The sequence below is a fragment of the Centropristis striata genome, chromosome 11, assembly GCF_030273125.1.
Source record: "Centropristis striata isolate RG_2023a ecotype Rhode Island chromosome 11, C.striata_1.0, whole genome shotgun sequence".
Classification (NCBI taxonomy): Eukaryota; Metazoa; Chordata; class Actinopteri; order Perciformes; family Serranidae; genus Centropristis; species Centropristis striata.
Window position 1 is genome coordinate 4,396,119 of NC_081527.1, and position 19,552 is coordinate 4,415,670.

The 19,552-nt window shown below is 38.0% G+C and overlaps 1 protein-coding gene across 1 annotated transcript; it reads left to right on the forward strand.

Annotated features, from left to right (window-relative positions):
• The first annotated feature begins 543 nt into the window (after positions 1 to 543).
• LOC131980448 (1-phosphatidylinositol 4,5-bisphosphate phosphodiesterase delta-1-like) lies at positions 544 to 19,338 on the forward strand. Its single transcript, XM_059344695.1, has 15 exons — positions 544 to 748; positions 2,263 to 2,421; positions 4,690 to 4,918; positions 5,807 to 5,936; positions 6,596 to 6,824; positions 9,280 to 9,481; positions 11,134 to 11,278; positions 11,953 to 12,105; positions 12,197 to 12,346; positions 12,943 to 13,102; positions 14,611 to 14,727; positions 15,707 to 15,885; positions 16,009 to 16,141; positions 17,420 to 17,569; positions 19,031 to 19,338. Exons 1-15 carry the CDS (start codon positions 649 to 651, stop codon positions 19,120 to 19,122), a joined length of 2,328 nt encoding a protein of 775 aa, XP_059200678.1. The 5' UTR covers positions 544 to 648; the 3' UTR covers positions 19,123 to 19,338.
• The last annotated feature ends 214 nt before the right edge of the window (positions 19,339 to 19,552 follow it).

A 19,552-nucleotide genomic window follows, 5' to 3' on the forward strand; every position in this document is an offset into this window, starting at 1 on the left:
AACCAGATAGATGAAATAGATTTCATATCAACCAAAAAGGTTTACGTATGAAAAAAGTTGACAAAGATGAAAGCGAAAGACATTTTCACTATAATTTTAGTTAGTTTTGTAACCACACAATAGTTAGTTATCGGGGTTTTTTAAACCCAAAAACTCTCGATTTTTTTTAAATTTCAGTAAAAGAAAATGTGTTTTCAATACTAGTTTTCTTTGACTATAATAACCTTGTTTTGTGTGCGTTTGTGTAAATGCTGCTATTGTTTAGACCTGGCTGACTTTTTATAAGGCAATTGGGGGTTTTTTGTTGTTGTTTTTTTTAAAAGGTTGCATAAACCAGGCAGAGATTTTGAAACACATCCTCTTAGTGTGTGTGTGTGTGTGTGTGTGTATATTTGCGGTATGCAACTACACACCGCTAGTGGTGTGGTCGTAGTAGCAGAAGTGTGTAACACACACACACACACACACACACACACACACACACACACACACACACACACACACACACACACACACTTCTGTCAGCTGAGACGTGACATAAATAAAAGAGTGAACTTTGAGTGGGGCTGGTCCACGCCCTGCTGCACTCCGCTCCGCTCCTCCGCCTTATGAACACAGTCCGGCCGCGTGTGATCGCCTCGGGGCACCATGAGCTGCCTGGGAACCGAACCCGCGCTCAGCAAGTCTGAGGAGCTGCGGCGCGCCGCCAGCAGGCAGAAGGTGATCCGGATGAACGCGAAGCTCCTAGGTAGGCTCCACTGGGAACATGGCAGCGATTTTAGAGCAGCAGAAGTGTTCCCCGGGCTCAAACTGCATGTTTTTAGCATGAAGTGCAGAACTTAGCATGTTAAAAAGTCTTTTAATCAGCTGTGATCTACAGCTGCTGGTGGTTCTGGACGTTCAGTCCCTTCATGCGGGTTTGTGATGAGCTGGTTGCAGGTACATGAGGAGCAGCAGGCAGCAGGGCAGGGTTAAAGGTTTGACTCAGCTCGCATACTGATTGTGCAAAAAATAATTGCTGCTTGCAGAATTGCAGTGTTTAATCTGTCACTGTAAAAAAAAAAATGTTTCAACTGAACTTGGCAAAAAACTGCATTCTCTTCCTCAGCGCCCTGAATGGAACAATCTACAGAAAAAGCTAAAACTAGAAAGTCTGATATCAATCAATGAATTTAAAGCTTCCATCAAGACTCTGGTGATAGAGACATGTGCTTGTTTTTTATTAATAAGGCTCATTAAGTTTTAATATTGTGTTATATTGAACTTGTTTTATTGTAAATGTTATTTTTTTGGGCACTTTTGTTGAGTTTTGGCTGCTATTTTGGCAAAAGGTCTCTCTTAGAAAAGAGATTCTGAATCTCAGTGGGACTTCCTGGTTAAATAAAGGTTAAATAAATAAATAATAATAATGAAATAAGATAAAAATGGACAGATAATTTACCTTGACAAGATTTCTTAAATTAAGATTGTTAAATCTAGAAATAAGCATGTTGAACACTTAAAATAAGAAATTAACTCTTAAAACAAGATAAATTATCTAACACTTCTAAATCTAAAGTTTTTCTTTAATCTTGGTAAGAACCAAATAATCATCAGGTCACTCTGCTCAGGCCAGTTCATCACTGCTGGCAGCTTTAATTTATCTTGTTTTAAGAGTTAATTTCTTATTTTAAGCGTACAACAAGCTTATTTCTAGATTTAATAAAAAACTGGGGAAAAAAGTCAGAAAAACAGAAAAAAAAGAGTCTGAAAAACAGAAAAAAAGTCAGAAAAACAGAAAAAATTGTCAGAAAAACAGGAAAAAAATTATTTAGAAGGGTTAGATAATTTATCTTGTTTTAAGAGTAAATTTCTTATTTTAAGCGTACAACAAGCTTATTTCTAGATTTAATAAAAAAACTGGGGAAAAAAGTCAGAAAAACTGAAAAAAAGAGTCTGAAAAACAGAAAAAAAAGTCAGAAAAACAGAAAAAAAATTGTCAGAAAAACAGGAAAAAAGAGTCTGAAAAACATAAAAAAAAATATTTAGAAGTGTTAGTTAATTTATCTTGTTTTAAGAGTTAATTTCTTATTTTAAGTGTTCAACATGCTTATTTCTAGATTTAATAATCTTAATTTAATAAATCTTGTCAAGGTAAATTATCTGTCCATGCAGCAAGATCATTTCCCTCAGATTTACTGTTTTATCTGGTTTTTAGACTAAACACCTTTTTTGCATTGTTGTAATCTGCTCCACATTTTTTTTATTTTGTGTGTTTTTTAGGTATGGAGGGCGACCCGGACCTCCAGTTCCTCCTGCAGGGAGGAGACCTCCTGAAGGTGCGCTCCCAGTCCTGGAAGAAGACCCGCTACTTCAGACTGATGGAGGACTGTAAGACCATGTGGAGGGAATCAAAGAAAACCTTCAAGACCAGCCAGACCTGTGAGTGCTGCTGTCTGCACAGCTCCCCACAAACATGTGTGTGAGACCTGCTGGAGCTTTACACACATACACACACACACACACACACACACACATTGTCTCACACCTCCCCTTTAATAATGTCTTATAGTTTCTTATAAACATCTTTTCTCAGATCAGGTGGATTTTTCCTTCATGAATTATAAAAGTGAAGGACTGATCATGGAGCTATAAATTCTACTTAAGAAAAAGACACAAAATGACCAAAAAAAGACACAAAATTACAAAAAAAGACAAAAAAATGAGCAAAAAAGACACAAAATGACCAAATAATACACAAAATTATTTTTAAAAAGACACAAAATGACCCAAAAAAGACACAAAATGACCAAGAAAAGACGCAAAATTACACAAATGACAGAAGAAAAACTAAATTACTTTAAAAAGACACAAAATTCCTAAAAAAAGACACAAAATGAGAGAAAAAAAACTCAATTACTTAAAATAGAAACAAAACGACCCAAAAAAAGAGACAAAATTACCCAAAAAAGACACAAAATTATTTTAAAAAAAAACACAAAATTATTAAAAAAGACACACAATTACCAAAAAAGACACAAAATTACTAAAAAAAGACACAAAATGTCTTGTAGTTTGTGTCTCCAGTGCTGATAAACATCTTTTCTCAGACCAGATGGATTTTTCCGTCATGAATTATGAAAGTGAAGGACTGATCATGGAGCTGTAAATTCTGTCTGAAAGTCCTCTACATTATCACAAACAGAGCAGCTCATGATAGCAGGGATATGTTTAGTGGGTGTGTTAATCAAGATAGTGATTTTTTTTATAGTGTGGAGGTGTGGTTGAAATAGCTCTGGTTATATATCTTTGATTACACCCATAAACTCTTCTCATGTAGTTTTTATGTCTTCGTTTTATCGCCTTGCAACAGTTAAAGGCGCATCCAAAAGCTTTGCACATGAGTCACTCACATGGACTGTATATAAATAATGGACGTAGTCACCGGACGTCTCGTTGGTTTGTGGCCCGTTGGAAGCAAAAAAAGACACTAAATGACAGAAAAAAACGAAATTACTTAAAATAGAAACAACATGACCCAAAAAAGACACAAAATGACCAAAAAAAGAAACAAAATTACTAAAAAAAGACACAAAATTATTAAAAAAGACACAAAATTACCAAAAAATACACAAAATTATTTTAAAAAGACACAAAATGACAGAAAAAAACTAAATTACTTAAAATAGAAACAAAATGACCTAGAAAAGACACAAAATGACCAAAAAAATAAACAGAATTACTAAAAAAAAAGACACAAAATTATTAAGAAAAAAAAAAAATACCAAAAAATACACAAAATTATTTTAAAAAGACACAAAATGACAGAAAAAAACTCAATTACTTAAAATGGAAACAAAATTACCCAAAAAAGACACAAAATTACCAAAAAAAGACACAAAATTACCAAAAAAAGACACAGAATCTTCTCATGTAGTTTTTATAACTGCACCATGTTGGTGATGTCTTCATTTTATCGCCTCGTGTGATGACTTGCAACAGTTAAAGCATCCAAAAGTTTTGCACATGAGTCACTCAGCAAGAAGCAGATGTTGAAATTGACTTCCCAGGAGATTGCAATGTGAAAATGTGACGTCTGCAGAGTGCAGTATTCAGATCCTTTACTGCAGTAAAAGTACTACTACCACACTGTGAAATTACTCCACTACAGTAAAAGTCCTGCATTCAAAACTTACTGAAGTAAAAGTACAAAAGTATCAGCATCAAAATGTACTTAAAGTATCACAAGTAAAAGTACTCATAATGCAGAATGGATCCACTCAGATTGTTTTCCAAATATAATATTACATAATTTGTAGTGATGCAATTATGTAAGCAGCATTTTAATTTTGTAAAGAGAGGGTTCATTTTAACTACTTAATATACTGTTATGAGGTTTCATTTAAAAACAAATGTCTAATCACTTTAAATGTATCATGTTTTTATGTTAAATCTCGACCTGAAAAGTAACTAAAGTTGTCGGCTAAATGTAGTGGAGTAAAAAGTACAATATTTGCCTCAAAATGTAGTGAAGTAGAAGTATAAAGTTACATAAAATGGAAATACTCAAGAAAGTGCAAGAACCTCAAAATTGTACTTAAGTACAGTATTTGAATAAATGTACTTACATCCCACCACTGCTGGTATGAGTCCTACAGCAGGAGACTGTGAAGTGTAAAATAACATTCAGATCTCTTCTCCTGTCTTCAGTTTCCCTCTACGACATCTCATCGGTTCGTACGGGTCGCCAGTCAGAGGGCCTGAAGAAACACACGGAGGAGCAGGTGGAGGGACGCTGCTTCTCCATCATGTTCAAGGGCCGCCGCAAGAACCTGGACCTGATCGCCAGCTCAGAGGAGGAGGCCAAGCAGTGGGTCACCAGCCTGCAGAAGACCCTCTCCAACATCAACAACCTCAACTCCCAGCAGAAGAAGGAGCAGTATCCTCTAACGGGATGGATGGATGGATGGATGGATGGATGGATGGATGGATGGATGGATGGATGGTTGGTTGGTTGGTTGGATGGATGGATGGATGGATGGATGGATGGATGGATGGATGGATGGATGGATGGATGGTTGGTTGGTTGGTTGGTTGGTTGGTTGGTTGGTTGGTTGGTTGGTTGGTTGGATGGATGGATGGATGCATGGTTGGTTGGTTGGTTGGTTGGATGGATGGATGGATGGATGGATGGATGGTTGGTTGGATGGATGGATGGATGGATGGATGGTTGGATGGATGGATGGATGGATGGTTGGATGGATGGATGGATGGATGGTTGGTTGGTTGGTTGGTTGGATGAATGGATGGATGGATGGATGGTTGGTTGGTTGGATGGATGGATGGATGGATGGATGGATGGATGGATGGACGGACGGTTGGTTGGTTGGTTGGTTGGATGGACGGATGGATGGATGGATGGATGGTTTTATTGGATGGATGGATGGATGGATGGTTGGTTGGTTGGATGGATGGATGGATGGACGGACGGTTGGTTGGTTGGTTGGTTGGTTGGATGGACGGATGGATGGATGGATGGTTTTATTGGATGGATGGATGGATGGATGGTTGGTTGGTTGGTTGGTTGGTTGGATCAAATGTCTTGCATTGACTGAGCTACCATGGATATATTTGATACAATTCTCTCATATCTCATCTGTAATTTCCCGATCCAAGTCTCTCCCCCAAGCCTCTTTAAATGTGTCCGACAATTTGTTATTCACATTCTGTATGATTCCATAGTTGGACTTTTAAAGGAGTGTTTTTTAGAGCTGTTTTGGTAGTTTTCTCCCACCAGCATCTACTCCTTACATGTGAAACTGTTCAGTTGGATCATGAGCTGCCTGAGGAAAGCAGATAAGAACAAAGATGATAAGCTGAGTGAGTCCGAGCTCAAGAACTTCCTGCGTCTGATCAACATCGAGGTGGACGACGACTACGCAGAGATGCTCTTCAAGGTGATTCCCTCAGCTTTCTATTGGTTCCTAAATATTAAAGCTAGGGCCGGGACTCAATTAAAAAAAATTAATCTAGTTAATTAGAGGCTTTGTAATTAATTAATCGGAATTAATCGCATTTTAATTGCATATCAATATTTGACCTGAGAACAGTGAGAAGTAATTTTTTTCACATGGATTTTTAGTATACCATTGAATAATGACTGAATACATAAGCTTAAGCAACAAAAATATAGTTTATTTTTGTTGAAGTCCAACAGACCAGTGCAATTTTTGCCATTAAGTGTAGCAATAGCTTTATAACAGAGGTCTCAAACTCAAATTACCTGGGGGCAGCTGGAGGCAGTATCAAAATGACCAAAAGAAGACACAAAATTATTTAAAAAAGACACAAAATGACTTAGAAATATAGTACAATTCAGGTAGCCTATGGGTGGTTTTGTGGTTTGTTGTTGTCTGAACTCGTGAACGCTAGTTGGTGCTCCAGTATAATCGGTCCTCCTGAAACTCATCCAGTGAGAAACGTTCCGCGCTGCAAAAATAAGTGCGATTAAAATGCGTCAATTTTTTTAACGCGTTAATTTTTGTGTAGTTAATTAATCAAAGTCTTTTCTGCTGTGACCATAAATACATTTATGACACTTCTTTCCATCTTACAGAAATGTGACACATCCAAGTCTGGGTACCTGGCTGGAGAGGAGATCCAACACTTCTATGACCTGTTGACCCACCGGGATGAAATCGACGTGATCTACGGCGAGTACGCTAAATCTACAGGCTTCATGAGTCCTCAGAACCTGGTGGACTTCCTGATGAAGGAGCAGAGAGAGAAAGCATCACTGACTGACGCACACAACATCATCCAGAAGTTTGAACCAGATGAAAGTGGTCAGTAGCTTCTCTGAAATAACGGCTTTTTGTTTCAGCTTGTTTCTCCATCGTGTGGTGGAGAAGTGTTGCTCAATCCTGTCTGGCAGCAGCACAGATCTGCTGGTTTTATTACTGCACAGGTAATAAGGGAATTATACACTGATTGGGTAAGAAAGGAAGAACTGAAACTCAGTGTGTGTGTGTGTGTGTGTGTGTGTGTGTGTGTGTGTGCGTGCGTCATCTTGGCAAAATGTGCAATGATTTTGTCATCATGAGAGTATGATCACATTAAAAGAGGGTCTCTAGCATTTAAATTGTTGGTATTATGTATCACGTTTATTGGAAGTTTGATGTGTGATTTCTTTCATTTTCTAAACATTTTTCATAATTTATAATTTTGCTTTTTAGGAGGTGATCAACCTGAATTTATTAAGACTAAATTCCAGTAAATTTCCAGAAACTTTCTTTCCATGTGAAGTAGATCAGAAACTTTCCATGGGAATTATGGAAATTTATGGGAATTAACTGGAAATTGGGGTTCATTTAAACAAACTGTATCATATCCAAAGATAAATACGAACATTTTGTTTTGTTATAAGCAATTTAATTGAATTGAACATGTGATGCCAGTTCATCGCTGCTGGCAGCTTTAATTTATCTTGTTTTAAGATTTAATTTCTTATTTTAAGCGTTCAACATGCTTATTTCTAGATTTAATAATCTTAATTTAAGAAATCTTGTCAAGGTAAATTATCTGTCCATGCAGCAAGATCATTTCCCTCAGATTTACTGTTTTTATCTGGTTTTTAGACTAAACATCATAATATTCATCTTTGCTAAAAGTAAGAAAACAAAATATGTAATTGCTTATATTTAGTGTATTACACTTTTTTTCAGGCTGTAAAAGGTTACATTTTTAAGTAATCTCATTTTAAAACCAGCATTTCATGGTATTTAATGCTTATGTTTAGTATATTTCACTTATTTGGGGGCTGTAAAAAGTTACTTTTTAAGTTATCTCATCTTAAAACCAGCATTTTCGGCTTATTTTAAGCCTTCTAAATGCATCTGTAGACATGCTTATATCTAGATTTAACAATCTTAATTCAAGAAATCTTGTCAAGTGAAAATATCTTGCTGCATGGACAGATAATTTCACTTGTTTTGAGTACCTTTTCCCTCAGATTAAGTGTTTTTATCTTGTTTTTAGACACCCCTTTTTTGCAGTGTGGAAAAAACACAATATTTAGTTTTCTTGCCAGGAGTTAGAGGACAACATTGATACCATTATATGGAGCTATAGATCCAGGAGGCAGTTACTTTAGCTTAGCTTAGCATAAACACTGGAAGTAAGGCGGAAACTGCTCGCCTACTATAACTCTGTCCAATAATAATACCTCTATGTCCTGTTTAATGTTTAATTTTCTGCTCGGTTGACTAGTCAGTGAAACAGAGGCGTCTTTTAGAAGAACGGGTAATGTGAGTTTCACTGACTGGTGATATTCTGCCACCCTAAAGCTGAAAGTGTCCTGATGACAGATGTTAACATTAGCAATTTACCAAGTCAAATATGATGCAGCGAACCAGTTAGACGAGCCTTTTGATGGCTATTATCACCATGGACATACAAGATAAACTTAAATAACATGCAATGACCAGTAAAACAGTTGGTGCTCTTACATATAGGTAATGTATTATATGGATGTTTTACATACTGTACATGCACCACAGCTTAGGACATCTTACGTCAGGTTTATCCCTCTGGAGTGTCCAAAAGCTCCAAATAATCCAGACTTGTTGCCTCCATCCAGACTAGAAAACAAAGCAGCGTGGAGCCCTACTGTAAATTTACCTCTAAAGTTCTGGCTGTAAACTCCATGAGGCCAGTTTCAGTTTGATGATGATATACCAAGTAAAACTGGAGACAAGCTCAAATAGATTTAGTATCAAATGATAGAACTGGATGGAACCCTCTTATATGTTAGATTTGACACCTTTGTTCACATTTGAAACATTTACAATTCTTTATTGAGCATGATAGTGTTTTGAAAGTAAAAAGAAAAATTCAAAATCACATTTTATGTTGGACTAAAGGACCAAAAAAGACACAAAATGACACAAAATTAGTAAAAAAAAGACACAAAATTAGTAAAAAAAAATGAAATGACAAAAAAAGACACAAACTGACTAAAAAAAAGACACAAAATGGCTAGAAAAAGACACAAATGACTTAAAAGAGACATAAAATGACCAAAAACAGACACAAAATTACCAAAAAAAGACACAAAAAGACACAAATTACCAAAAAAGTCACAAAATGACTTACAAAGATACAAAAAGACATGAAAAGGATTCAAAAATGGGCCAAATAGCCCTCCATAGAGTTAACAGGTCTGTTTAATGTAAAGAGGTGCAGAATATAACTGTCCACCAGATCTTTTATTATCTGGCATCACTATGTCTGTCCCTCCAGCCAAAGAGAAGAAGCTGCTGTCCAAAGATGGCTTCCTCATGTACATGCACAACCCCGAGGCGTTGATCCTGGACCCGGACCACCGGGAGGTGTACCAGGACATGAGCCGGCCCCTCAACCACTACTTCATCTCCTCCTCACACAACACCTACCTCATGGAGGACCAGCTGAAGGGGCCCAGCAGCACTGAGGCTTATGTCAGGTACCAGCTTCCACTCCGCCTCTAACAGTCTGTCCTTCAGCTTTGTTTGTTTGTTTATTGTTTGTTTATTTAAAAAGATCCCCATTAGTCTTCCTGGGGTCCAGACAATCATTTTTAATAGAGTACCACAGGCATTACAAAGTCAAGTCATTATAAAAATATATTATACAGTGAGGGTGGCTGTGGCTCAGTTGGTAGATCGTTCGCCCACTGATCGGATGATTGGTGGTTCAATCCCTGACCTTGTCAGCTTACATGTTGAAGTATCCTTGAGCAAGATACTGAACCCTAAATTGCTCCCGATGCTGCGTTCATCAGTGTGTGAATTAACTAGTGTGTGAACGGGTGAATGAGCGCAGTCTGTAGTGTAAACCAGTGGTTCCCAACCTTTTTCTTGAGGGACCCACATTTTTACCATTGTAAACTTTGGCGACCCCCCCATTGTCCATTGCTTCTATGAAGCCGAACTCAATGTGACTTTCATGGTACCCTGTCTTTTTTGTTTTGAGATATTCAGCATTTTCTTCTCCCAGACGCTTTGACATTTTTCCATTAGCTCTGTGTTTCTGTTGTTAGGTGAGCTTACCGCTAGGTGAGGTTACCTCTAGGTGAGGTTACCTCTAGGTGAGGTTACCAGTATGTGAGGTTACCACTAGGTAAGGTTACCACTAGGTGAGGTTACCACTAGGTAAGGTTACATCTAGGTGAGGTTACCACTATGTGAGGTTACCGCTAGGTGAGGTTACCACTATGTGAGGTTACCACTAGGTGAGGTTACCGCCAGGTGAGGTTACCGCTAGGTGAGGTTACCGCTATGTGAGGTTACCTCTAGGTGAGGTTACCGCTAGGTGAGGTTACCTCTAGGTGAGGTTACCGCTAGGTGAGGTTGCCTGTGTATACTGCAGGGATGTTACACATGTCCTTATTCTCGCGATATAGCCTTTATTTTTTTAACTTTTCTATAGTGATTTTTCTATTTGAATAAATTAATAAATGTTTAATGTAGCCCTTATTTAGTTGTTTTTGTCCCACTAATGAATTAAATGCTGACTCATCTATATTTAACACATTAGATTTATTACATCCATCAAAATCAAGAGGGCTTCACGACCCCCCTGTTGGGAACCACTGGTGTAGAGCACTTTGGATAAAAGTGCTATATAAGTGCAGTCCATTTAAATGGAAATGGTAATGGACCATTTACCCACACATTCATACTGGTGGCAGAGGCTACCCTAAACGGTGCCACCTGCCACCATTGGGAATTCATTCACACACCGATGAACGCAGCATCGGGAGCAGTTTGGGGTTCAGGATCTTGCTCAAGGATACTTCAACATGTAGGCTGCCTTGGTCAGGGATTGAACCACCAACCCTCCGATCACTGGATGAATGCTCTACCAACTGAGCCACAGCCACCCCAAATTTACCATTTATTCAACTGGAAAGGACGCCGTATGATCGCGCTGAAACGGCGCATATCGCCACCCAGTGTTGAGGAGGAGGACATGTTCCCGTCAGTTATTTGATTTTTTCAGTTGCATGTAAACTGGGACAAGGACAGAAGTCCTATTAGACACCGAAATCAAATTTTAAAGCATAGCTGGATTAAACAGTGTATGTAACCTCCCTGACTGTGTTTCCTGTGTCAGGGCTCTGCTGAAGGGCTGCCGCTGCGTGGAGCTGGACTGTTGGGACGGATCAGACGACGAGCCGGAGATCTACCACGGCTACACGCTCACCTCCAGGATCCTCTTCAAAGACGTCATCAAAGCCATCAAGGAGTACGCCTTCAAGGTGAGTTTAGTATCCAACAGGGTCCATCAGCACTCTGTGTAAAGCATGGGTCTCAAACTAGCGGCCCGCGGGCCAATTGTGGCCCTCGTGATTATATTTTTTGGCCCCCACCTTGATATGAAAGTTAAATGTGAGTTTTATATGAATGGCACTTTACCGTTTTGCGTGTGGAAGGTCCCTTTGATTACTTTTTTTGGTCATTTTGTGTCTTTTTTTAAAAATAATTTTGTGTCTTTTTTTGATAATTTTGTGTCTTTTTAAGATAATTTTGTGTATTTTTTTTGGTCACTTTGGTTCTTTCTTAGTAATTTTGTGTATTTTTTTGGGTCATTTTGTGTCTTTTTTAAATAATTTTGTGTCTTTTTGGTAATTTTGTGTCTTTTTTAAATAATTATGTGTCTTTTTTAGTAATTTTGTGTATTTTTTGGGTAATTCGGTGTCTTTCTTTGGTCATTTTTTGTTTCTTTTTTTAAATTATTTAGTTTTTTTGTCATTTTGTGTCTTTTTTGGTAATTTTTCCCTTTTTTTTTAGTAATTTTGTGTCTTTTTGGGGTCATTTTGTGCCTTTTAAAAAATAATAATAATTTTGTGTATTTTTTTGGTCATTTTGTGTCTTTTTTTTTGTAATTCTGTGTATTTTTTTGGTCATTTTGTGTCTTTTTTTAATAATTAAGGCCTCCGACTACCCGGTTATCCTCTCCCTGGAGAACCACTGCAGCAAGGAGCAGCAGAGAGTCATGGCCCACCACATGAGCTCCATCCTGGGCAGCGCCCTGGTCGACACGCCCCTGGAGGACGACCTGGCCGCAGGCTTCCCGTCTCCGGAGGTTTGTGTCCTCTCTTATCTGTTGGGAGATTTTATTTTGGTCCTCGCAGCAGTTTATTGTGTGAGTAAACGGTGTGTGTTTGGACCTCCAGGATCTGAAGGGGAAGTTCCTGATCAAAGGGAAGAAACTGGAGGCTCGCTTTACTCCCGAGGAGACTGAAGACGATGACGAGGACGTGACGGAGGAGGAAGAGTCAAATGATGAGGATGAGGATGAGCAGATGGAGGAAGAGAAAAGAAAGGTTATGGCCACGTCAAGAGAGATTTAAAAAAGTATCTCTGTTAACACATTTTTAGGATTAGTAGGGCTGGGCGATATGGACCAAAAGTCATATCCCGACATATTTAAGCTGAATATCGATATACGATATATATTCTGATATTTTTATCACAAAGTGAGAGCAAATGTTCAGTCAAAATCAAATATGACATGTCACAAGTAGTTTCATTGAAACCGTTTATTTAAGTGAACATAAATACTGTATAACAACAGAAGTATTTTTTTAAAAAAATCAAAGCTCCATAAAGTGCACATTTAAATAAAAAAAGCCTATGAAATAAAATAGGCCAATCTTTTTCGGAAATAAATATATTTATATGAGAAAACAATAACAAATATTATAAAATAACTTAATGTGACAAACCCTAGTAAGGGCAGCATTTATATTTAAAGAAAGAAAGAAAAAATTGAACTATATCGATATATGTGATGTGGTCTAATTCCATGTCACATTTACAAATATATCGATATATTTCTCATATCGATATATCGCCCAGCCCTAAGGATTAGCAGACATTTCTTTTACACTGACACTTTTATTTTCCATTTGATGCGCAGAAGAAGAAGAAGCTGAAACTAGCAAAGGAGCTGTCCGACATGGTGGTCTACTGTAAGAGCGTCCACTTCCACGGCTTCGAGGACGCCAGACAGAACCAGAAGTTCTACGAGATGTCCTCCTTCAAGGAGGGAAAGGCCATGAAGCTGGCAGAGGAGTCAGGTGAGGAACTCTAACTAGAAACTGTTAACTAGAGGCACCTTTTTTTGGAGGCCGTCGCAGGCTCACTTTTAGGAATATAATGGAGATATGCTGGTATTATATGAAACTAGAAGATCTAAGGAATCTATAGGCACCATCAGGATATCGTGTCGGGAAGATGTCTAAATAACGCTGCAAAGCAAGACTTTTTTTGATGTTTCATTAAAACATTCAGAGCAGTGAAGCTTGTTGTTTTTGAAAGTTTGATAAAATGCTGCAGTTGTTGTCGTCCAACATGTTTGATATCAGCTCAGTTCAGTTTGACTGAATACTTTGTTGGTCAGACTGTGGGTTTGACTCTCATTGTGGAGAAATAAAAAGGCTGAAGTGAGATGAATAGACTGAGAATTTTCTCTTATTTGACAAAACAATTCTTGATGGAATTTAATTTTGTGGACACAAAATGCAGTTAAACACTTAATAAAAAAAATATGACTCAAGTATCGGGATAAAATCGTATCTTAGTCTGTGGATTTTCCTGAGTAACCAGGTCATGATTAGAGAACGAGACAATGCTGAGCTGTTGAGATTTTTTTATTCTAGTAATCTCTGGTCGCCTCAGTAGTCCAGAATGTTCTCAGTCTGAGTCAGTTCTAAGACTGTTTGTTCTTGTTTACTGGGAGCAGCTCCTGTGTTTCTATCTTTAAAATGTGAATCCTACATATAACTAATGTATTTACGCCCTCTGGGTTTATTCTTCAAATGCATTCTTGGAATCATTGGTAGTCTTTGAAGCAGAAGTACATTTCAAAATAATTTTTTATTGCTTTGAGCTTCACAAGCTGAGTGCCATAAAGTCCATTAATATCAGAGAGAAGACTGGACACACACTGAAACGATCTAGATTGATTGAAGTTAGATCAAAAACATGTATTTTTAATTTTATGAACTGCTCCTTTAAGAAGTTGTTCTTATATACGTTTTACATATTTAATGCACATTTTGAAGTATTAGATAAGCTCAATGGAAATGGACAGGGTTTGAAACATGACAAGTTAGACTTTAGTTTCACACCATTTAATTAATTGGAAGCATACATCATTTATATTAGTAGTTTATGTAAAATGTTGATAGAATCTCAGCCCAACGGTGTCTGATTTGGGATACAGTTACGCTAACTGAACCCGACTGTTAAATTTTAAGTTTGCACTTGCACATGCAGAATTTGCACTTTTTTATTATTAGTATTGTTGCTTTTTTATTATCACATGCTGCCTTAAATTTTGTTATCTTGTTAATGTGTTTGTATATATATATATATATATATTGTATATTTTTAGCTTTTACATTGGTTAGCATTCTGCGGAGAGCAAAGCAAGAATTTCATTGTACAGGGAAACAAGTTTTCTACTGTGATTATATGATAATAAACACTTTGAATGTTGAATCTGTGTGATGACAGAAAATAATAAAGTACCTCTCAGCTCAGTGGGTAACCCTGTCCTTCTGTCTCCATGTGTCCTCTGCAGCTAACGCCTACGTCCATCATAACGTGGAGAAGCTGAGCCGCATCTATCCAGCAGGGTCCAGGACCAACTCCTCCAACTACAGCCCAGTGCCTCTGTGGAACGCTGGCTGCCAGATCGGTAAAAAAAACTAAATAATATATTATCAGAATCACTTTATTAGTCCCTTGAAGGGAGATTAGTTTTGCAGCAGACACACAAGACAAGGTACACAACGATAACAGAATAAGACCCAATAAAAGTCTAATAAAACAGAGTCAAAGAAACGCCATATGCATATAAAATCACTGACACATGTTCATTACAGAGCTAATAGCCCTAAATGGAGAGTTAATACCTGGTATAGGCGAAATGTGCAATGTGCAGATGTGCAAAAAGCAGAAGTGAAGATGAGCAATTTGAGGGTTAATTTCTATTAGTTAAATAAATGGCAGTTGCTCTAAATGAGACCTGGAGTCTTTTAGTCCTCCACCTAGACCTCCCCCGCGACCCGGCCCCGGATAAACTTCAAGTTCAAGTTACTTTATTTGTACCCAGAGGTAGATTTTGTTTGCAATATAGAGTCCTCATTCACACACACACACACACACACACACACACACACAAAAGAGGCACATATCACACATCATTCAACTTAAGACAGTGGGAGTTAAGAAATGGCAAGTTAAATAAAAATTAAATTAAAAATTAAAAGTTAAAAGCTCTTACAGGTCCAGACTATACTTAGATATTGATGTGAACTAAAATACGAATAGCAAAAAAAGAAGACAGAAAAATAAAAACTAAATAAAACAACAAAATAAAATAAAACTTGTTTAGGTTGTAAAAACGTAGATAAAGGTTAAAATGTATATATAGAAATAGTAAATACATACATAAAAGCAACAATAAATAAACACCTGTGCAAAGCATAGCTATGACTTGTTCCTCAGTGTAATGGCTGCAGGGACAAAACTGTTCTTGTGTCTAAGCGGAGTAAAAATGGATGGATGGATGGATGCATAATGACAAACCCTCACATTAAGAGTCCAGTCTAACATTTAACTAATGGGAGTCATGCACTTATATCTGATTCATCATCTTATTATTTCTTTTTCAGTGGCCTTAAACTTCCAGACAACCTGCTCAGAGATGGACGTTAACCAGGGCAGATTCCTGGTTAACGGAAAGAGCGGCTACGTCCTGAAACCGGCCTACATGAGGGACGCAGCCACGGAGTTTGACCCCATCACCCTGACCCGAGGAGCCTGGCTGCAGCACAAGACGCTCCATGTGATGGCGAGTGTTTGAACACACACTGACATCGTGCCCAAGTGTTTAAAATCCTGCTGTCCAGTATCTTGCACAGTTCAGGACCTTTTTATTATCTGACATGTTGAATCCTCCTCCTGCTGTCATCAGGTCATATCGGCTCAGCAGCTTCCCAAAGTGAACAAGAAGAAATCCTCCATTGTGGACCCGCTGGTTAAAGTGGAGGTGTACGGAGTGCCGGATGATGTTGCTGAGAAAGAGACCAGACCTATTGATAACAACGGTATGTTTTATTTCAAACATGTTGTAATAGAGAAAGTATCTCTGGGATTCTGGCTTCATACAGTCATGGAAAAAAAGTATTAGACCACCCTTGTTTTCTCCTACTTCTTGTTCATTTTAATGCCTGGTACAACTAAAGGTAACTTTGTTTGGACAAATGGATGGATGGTTGGTTGGTTGGTTGGTTGGTTGGATGGATGGATGGATGGATGGATGGATGGTTGGTTGGTTGGATGCATGGATGGGTGGATGGATGGTTGGTTGGTTGGTTGGTTGGTTGGATGGATGGATGGATGGATGGTTGGTTGGATGGATGGGTGGTTGGTTGGTTGGTTGGTTGGATGGATAGAAGGATGGACGGATGGATGGATGGTTGGTTGGTTGGGTGGATGGATGGTTGGTTGGTTGGATGGATGGATGGATGGATGGATGGATGGATGGTTGGTTGGTTGGTTGGTTGGTTGGTTGGTTGGATGGATGGATGGATGGATGGATGGATGGATGGATGGTTGGTTGGTTGGTTGGATGGATGGATGGATTGATGGATGGTTGGTTGGGTAGGTAGGTAGGTAGGTAGGTGGGTATGTACTTTTTTTTATCCTGTGGGAAATTCAAGCATCCAGTAGCAGCATTCAAACATACAGTCATGGAAAAATGATTAGACCACCCTTGTTTTTTTCAATTTCTTGTTCATTTTAATGCCTGGTACAACTAAAGGTACATTTGTTTGGACAAATATAATGATAACAACAAAAATAGCTGATAAGAGTTTAATTTTAGAGCTGATATCTAGACATTTAACATGGTTTTGTTGATAATGATTTTGGTTATAATCAAGAAAACCATGGAAAATGTCTAGATATATCTAGATGTATATATTGAATTACCCGGCCCCGGATAAGTGGTGGAAAATGGATGGATGGATGGAATTGAATTACTGACATAAATAAACTTTTCTATGATATTCTAATGTATTGAGATGCTCTTGTAAAGCTCTGGTTGCCTCAATAGACCAGATTTTACTGCAACCACAACATGCAAAGCAGTTTGAGTCAGTTGAAAGACTGTTTCCATTTCCAGACACACAACTAATGAATTCACACCCTCTGGCTTTCTTTTTTGAATGCATTCTGGGAATTATTGGAAGCTTTTGAAATAGACGTGTCAGATTAAAAGATCAAAAATAACTCCTGCTGGAATGCATCATAAATGTACGATGCATAACTTCTGTGATGAGTCAAGTGACTAGACGGCAAATATTTCCCTTTTTCTGTTGTAGGTTTTAACCCAGAATGGAATGAAAACTTCCAGTTTGATGTGTTTGTGCCGGAGCTGGCGTTGGTTCGCTTCACCGTTGAAGACCACGACTCGACGTCTGGGAACGAGTTTGTTGGGCAATACACACTTCCACTCAACAGCATAAAAATGGGTAAGTTAGCTAAGGTTTAGGTTTTGTATAAGGGTTAGGTAGGGGTGCACGATTATGGACAAAATGATAATCCTGATTATTTTGATCAATATTGTAATCACGATTATTCATCATGTTAGGGAAAACATCTGTATTTTTATTGCACTTCTTTTAAACAAACAACAGGAACAGTTTTTAGGGTCTGGTGCTTGTTGTAAACAAACAGAGATCGCTAAGTGAACACCTCCTGCAGCAGCAGCACATACACACTGTACTGCTACAGAGCTAACTGTTAGCCTGTTAGCACATACACACTGTACTGCTACAGAGCTAACTGTTAGCCTGTTAGCACATACACACTGCACTGCTACAGAGCTAACTGTTAGCCTGTTAGCACATACACACTGTACTGCTACAGAGTTAACTGTTAGCCTGTTAGCACATACACACTGTACTGCTACAGAGCTAACTGTTAGCCTGTTAGCACATACACACTGTACTGCTACAGAGCTAACTGTTAGCCTGTTAGCACATACACACTGTACTGCTACAGAGCTAACTGTTAGCCTGTTAGCAATTTGCAGACTGTACGCTAAGGAGTTAACATCCCCTCCGGCTCTGTAGCTGGGAGAGACTGCTGCAGGAGGACTGTGCCGCTTCGACTCGTTCTTACTTTTCTTAAGGAGCAGCCGGCCCCGCAGCTCGTTAAGAAGAGTAAGAACGAGTCTCCAAAAGTCTCCAATAACACCAGAAAAAGTTGCTGGATTTGTCTCCAGTTGTCTCCAAAAACGAAAAAAATAACAAAAACTAGAATTGAAAAAACATCTTTGTTAACTGAAATAAAAATAAAAACGATCACAAAAAAACGATCACTAACTGAAACTGTATTGTGTGGTTACAAAACTAACTAAAACTAACTACAATTATCGTGAAAATGTCCTTCGTTTTCGTCTTTATCAACTTTTTTCATACGTAAACCTTTTTGGTTGATATGAAATCTATTTCATCTATATGACTTAATAAACGTATTGGGGCTGAGATGGATCAGACAAAGGAAATAAAGGAAACATTTATTGTGACCTTATTGAATCTGGCACCCAACAAATACCCCATTACAAAAAAACTAAAACTAATAAAACTAAACTTAAACTAAGCATTTCCCAAAAAATAAAAACTAATTAAACTAAAACGAATGAAAAATCCAAAACTATTATAACTTTGCTCCAGACATTGCTCCATTGCTAGTCATGAACAGTAAGTATCTGAAGGGACAGATGAGGCTTGTGACTCAGATCGGGTTGCCGTAGTAACAAAACGTTTCTGAAGAACCACTTCCTTTATATGTAGAAACCACTGATGGTTCTCTGTTTTCACTCTTTATAAATGAACAGACTGGAACATAGAGAACTCAGTTCACACTCTGCAACAAAGAGCTCTTCATAGTCTCGTTTTTCTGACTGCGACCACTTTGTGCTCCCCCAGGATATAGACACGTCCCTCTGCTCAACAAGAACGGGGACGTCCTCCCCTCAGCTGGACTCTTTGTGCACGTCATGGTCGTCGACGCTGAGTAAGACGTCAACAACTGACAGGACACTAATATCTCCATTAGACAGCCGTGATCCAGCAGCTTCTTTCCTCTAGTTTTAGTTCATGATTAACTTTTTGTTGTCTTAATTTCAGTACAGTAGTCAGAGCAGCTACTCTAAAAGTCAGATAGAGACCACAGCAAACTGAAGAACGCCATTAGCAGCTAGTTAGGGGTTGTACTGGGAGGTGGTATATATATATTTATATATATATATATATATATATATATATATATATATATATATATATATATATATATATATATGCATGCATGCAAATACTGTATATACATATATACACACTGGGTTTGCTGGACTTTATAATCATGCAGACTTTTAATTGGTTTGTATGAGTTGCACTAGTGTTCAACCACGTTCAGTTTGCATTGGCAGTTTTTTTTTTAGCTTGTGTCCC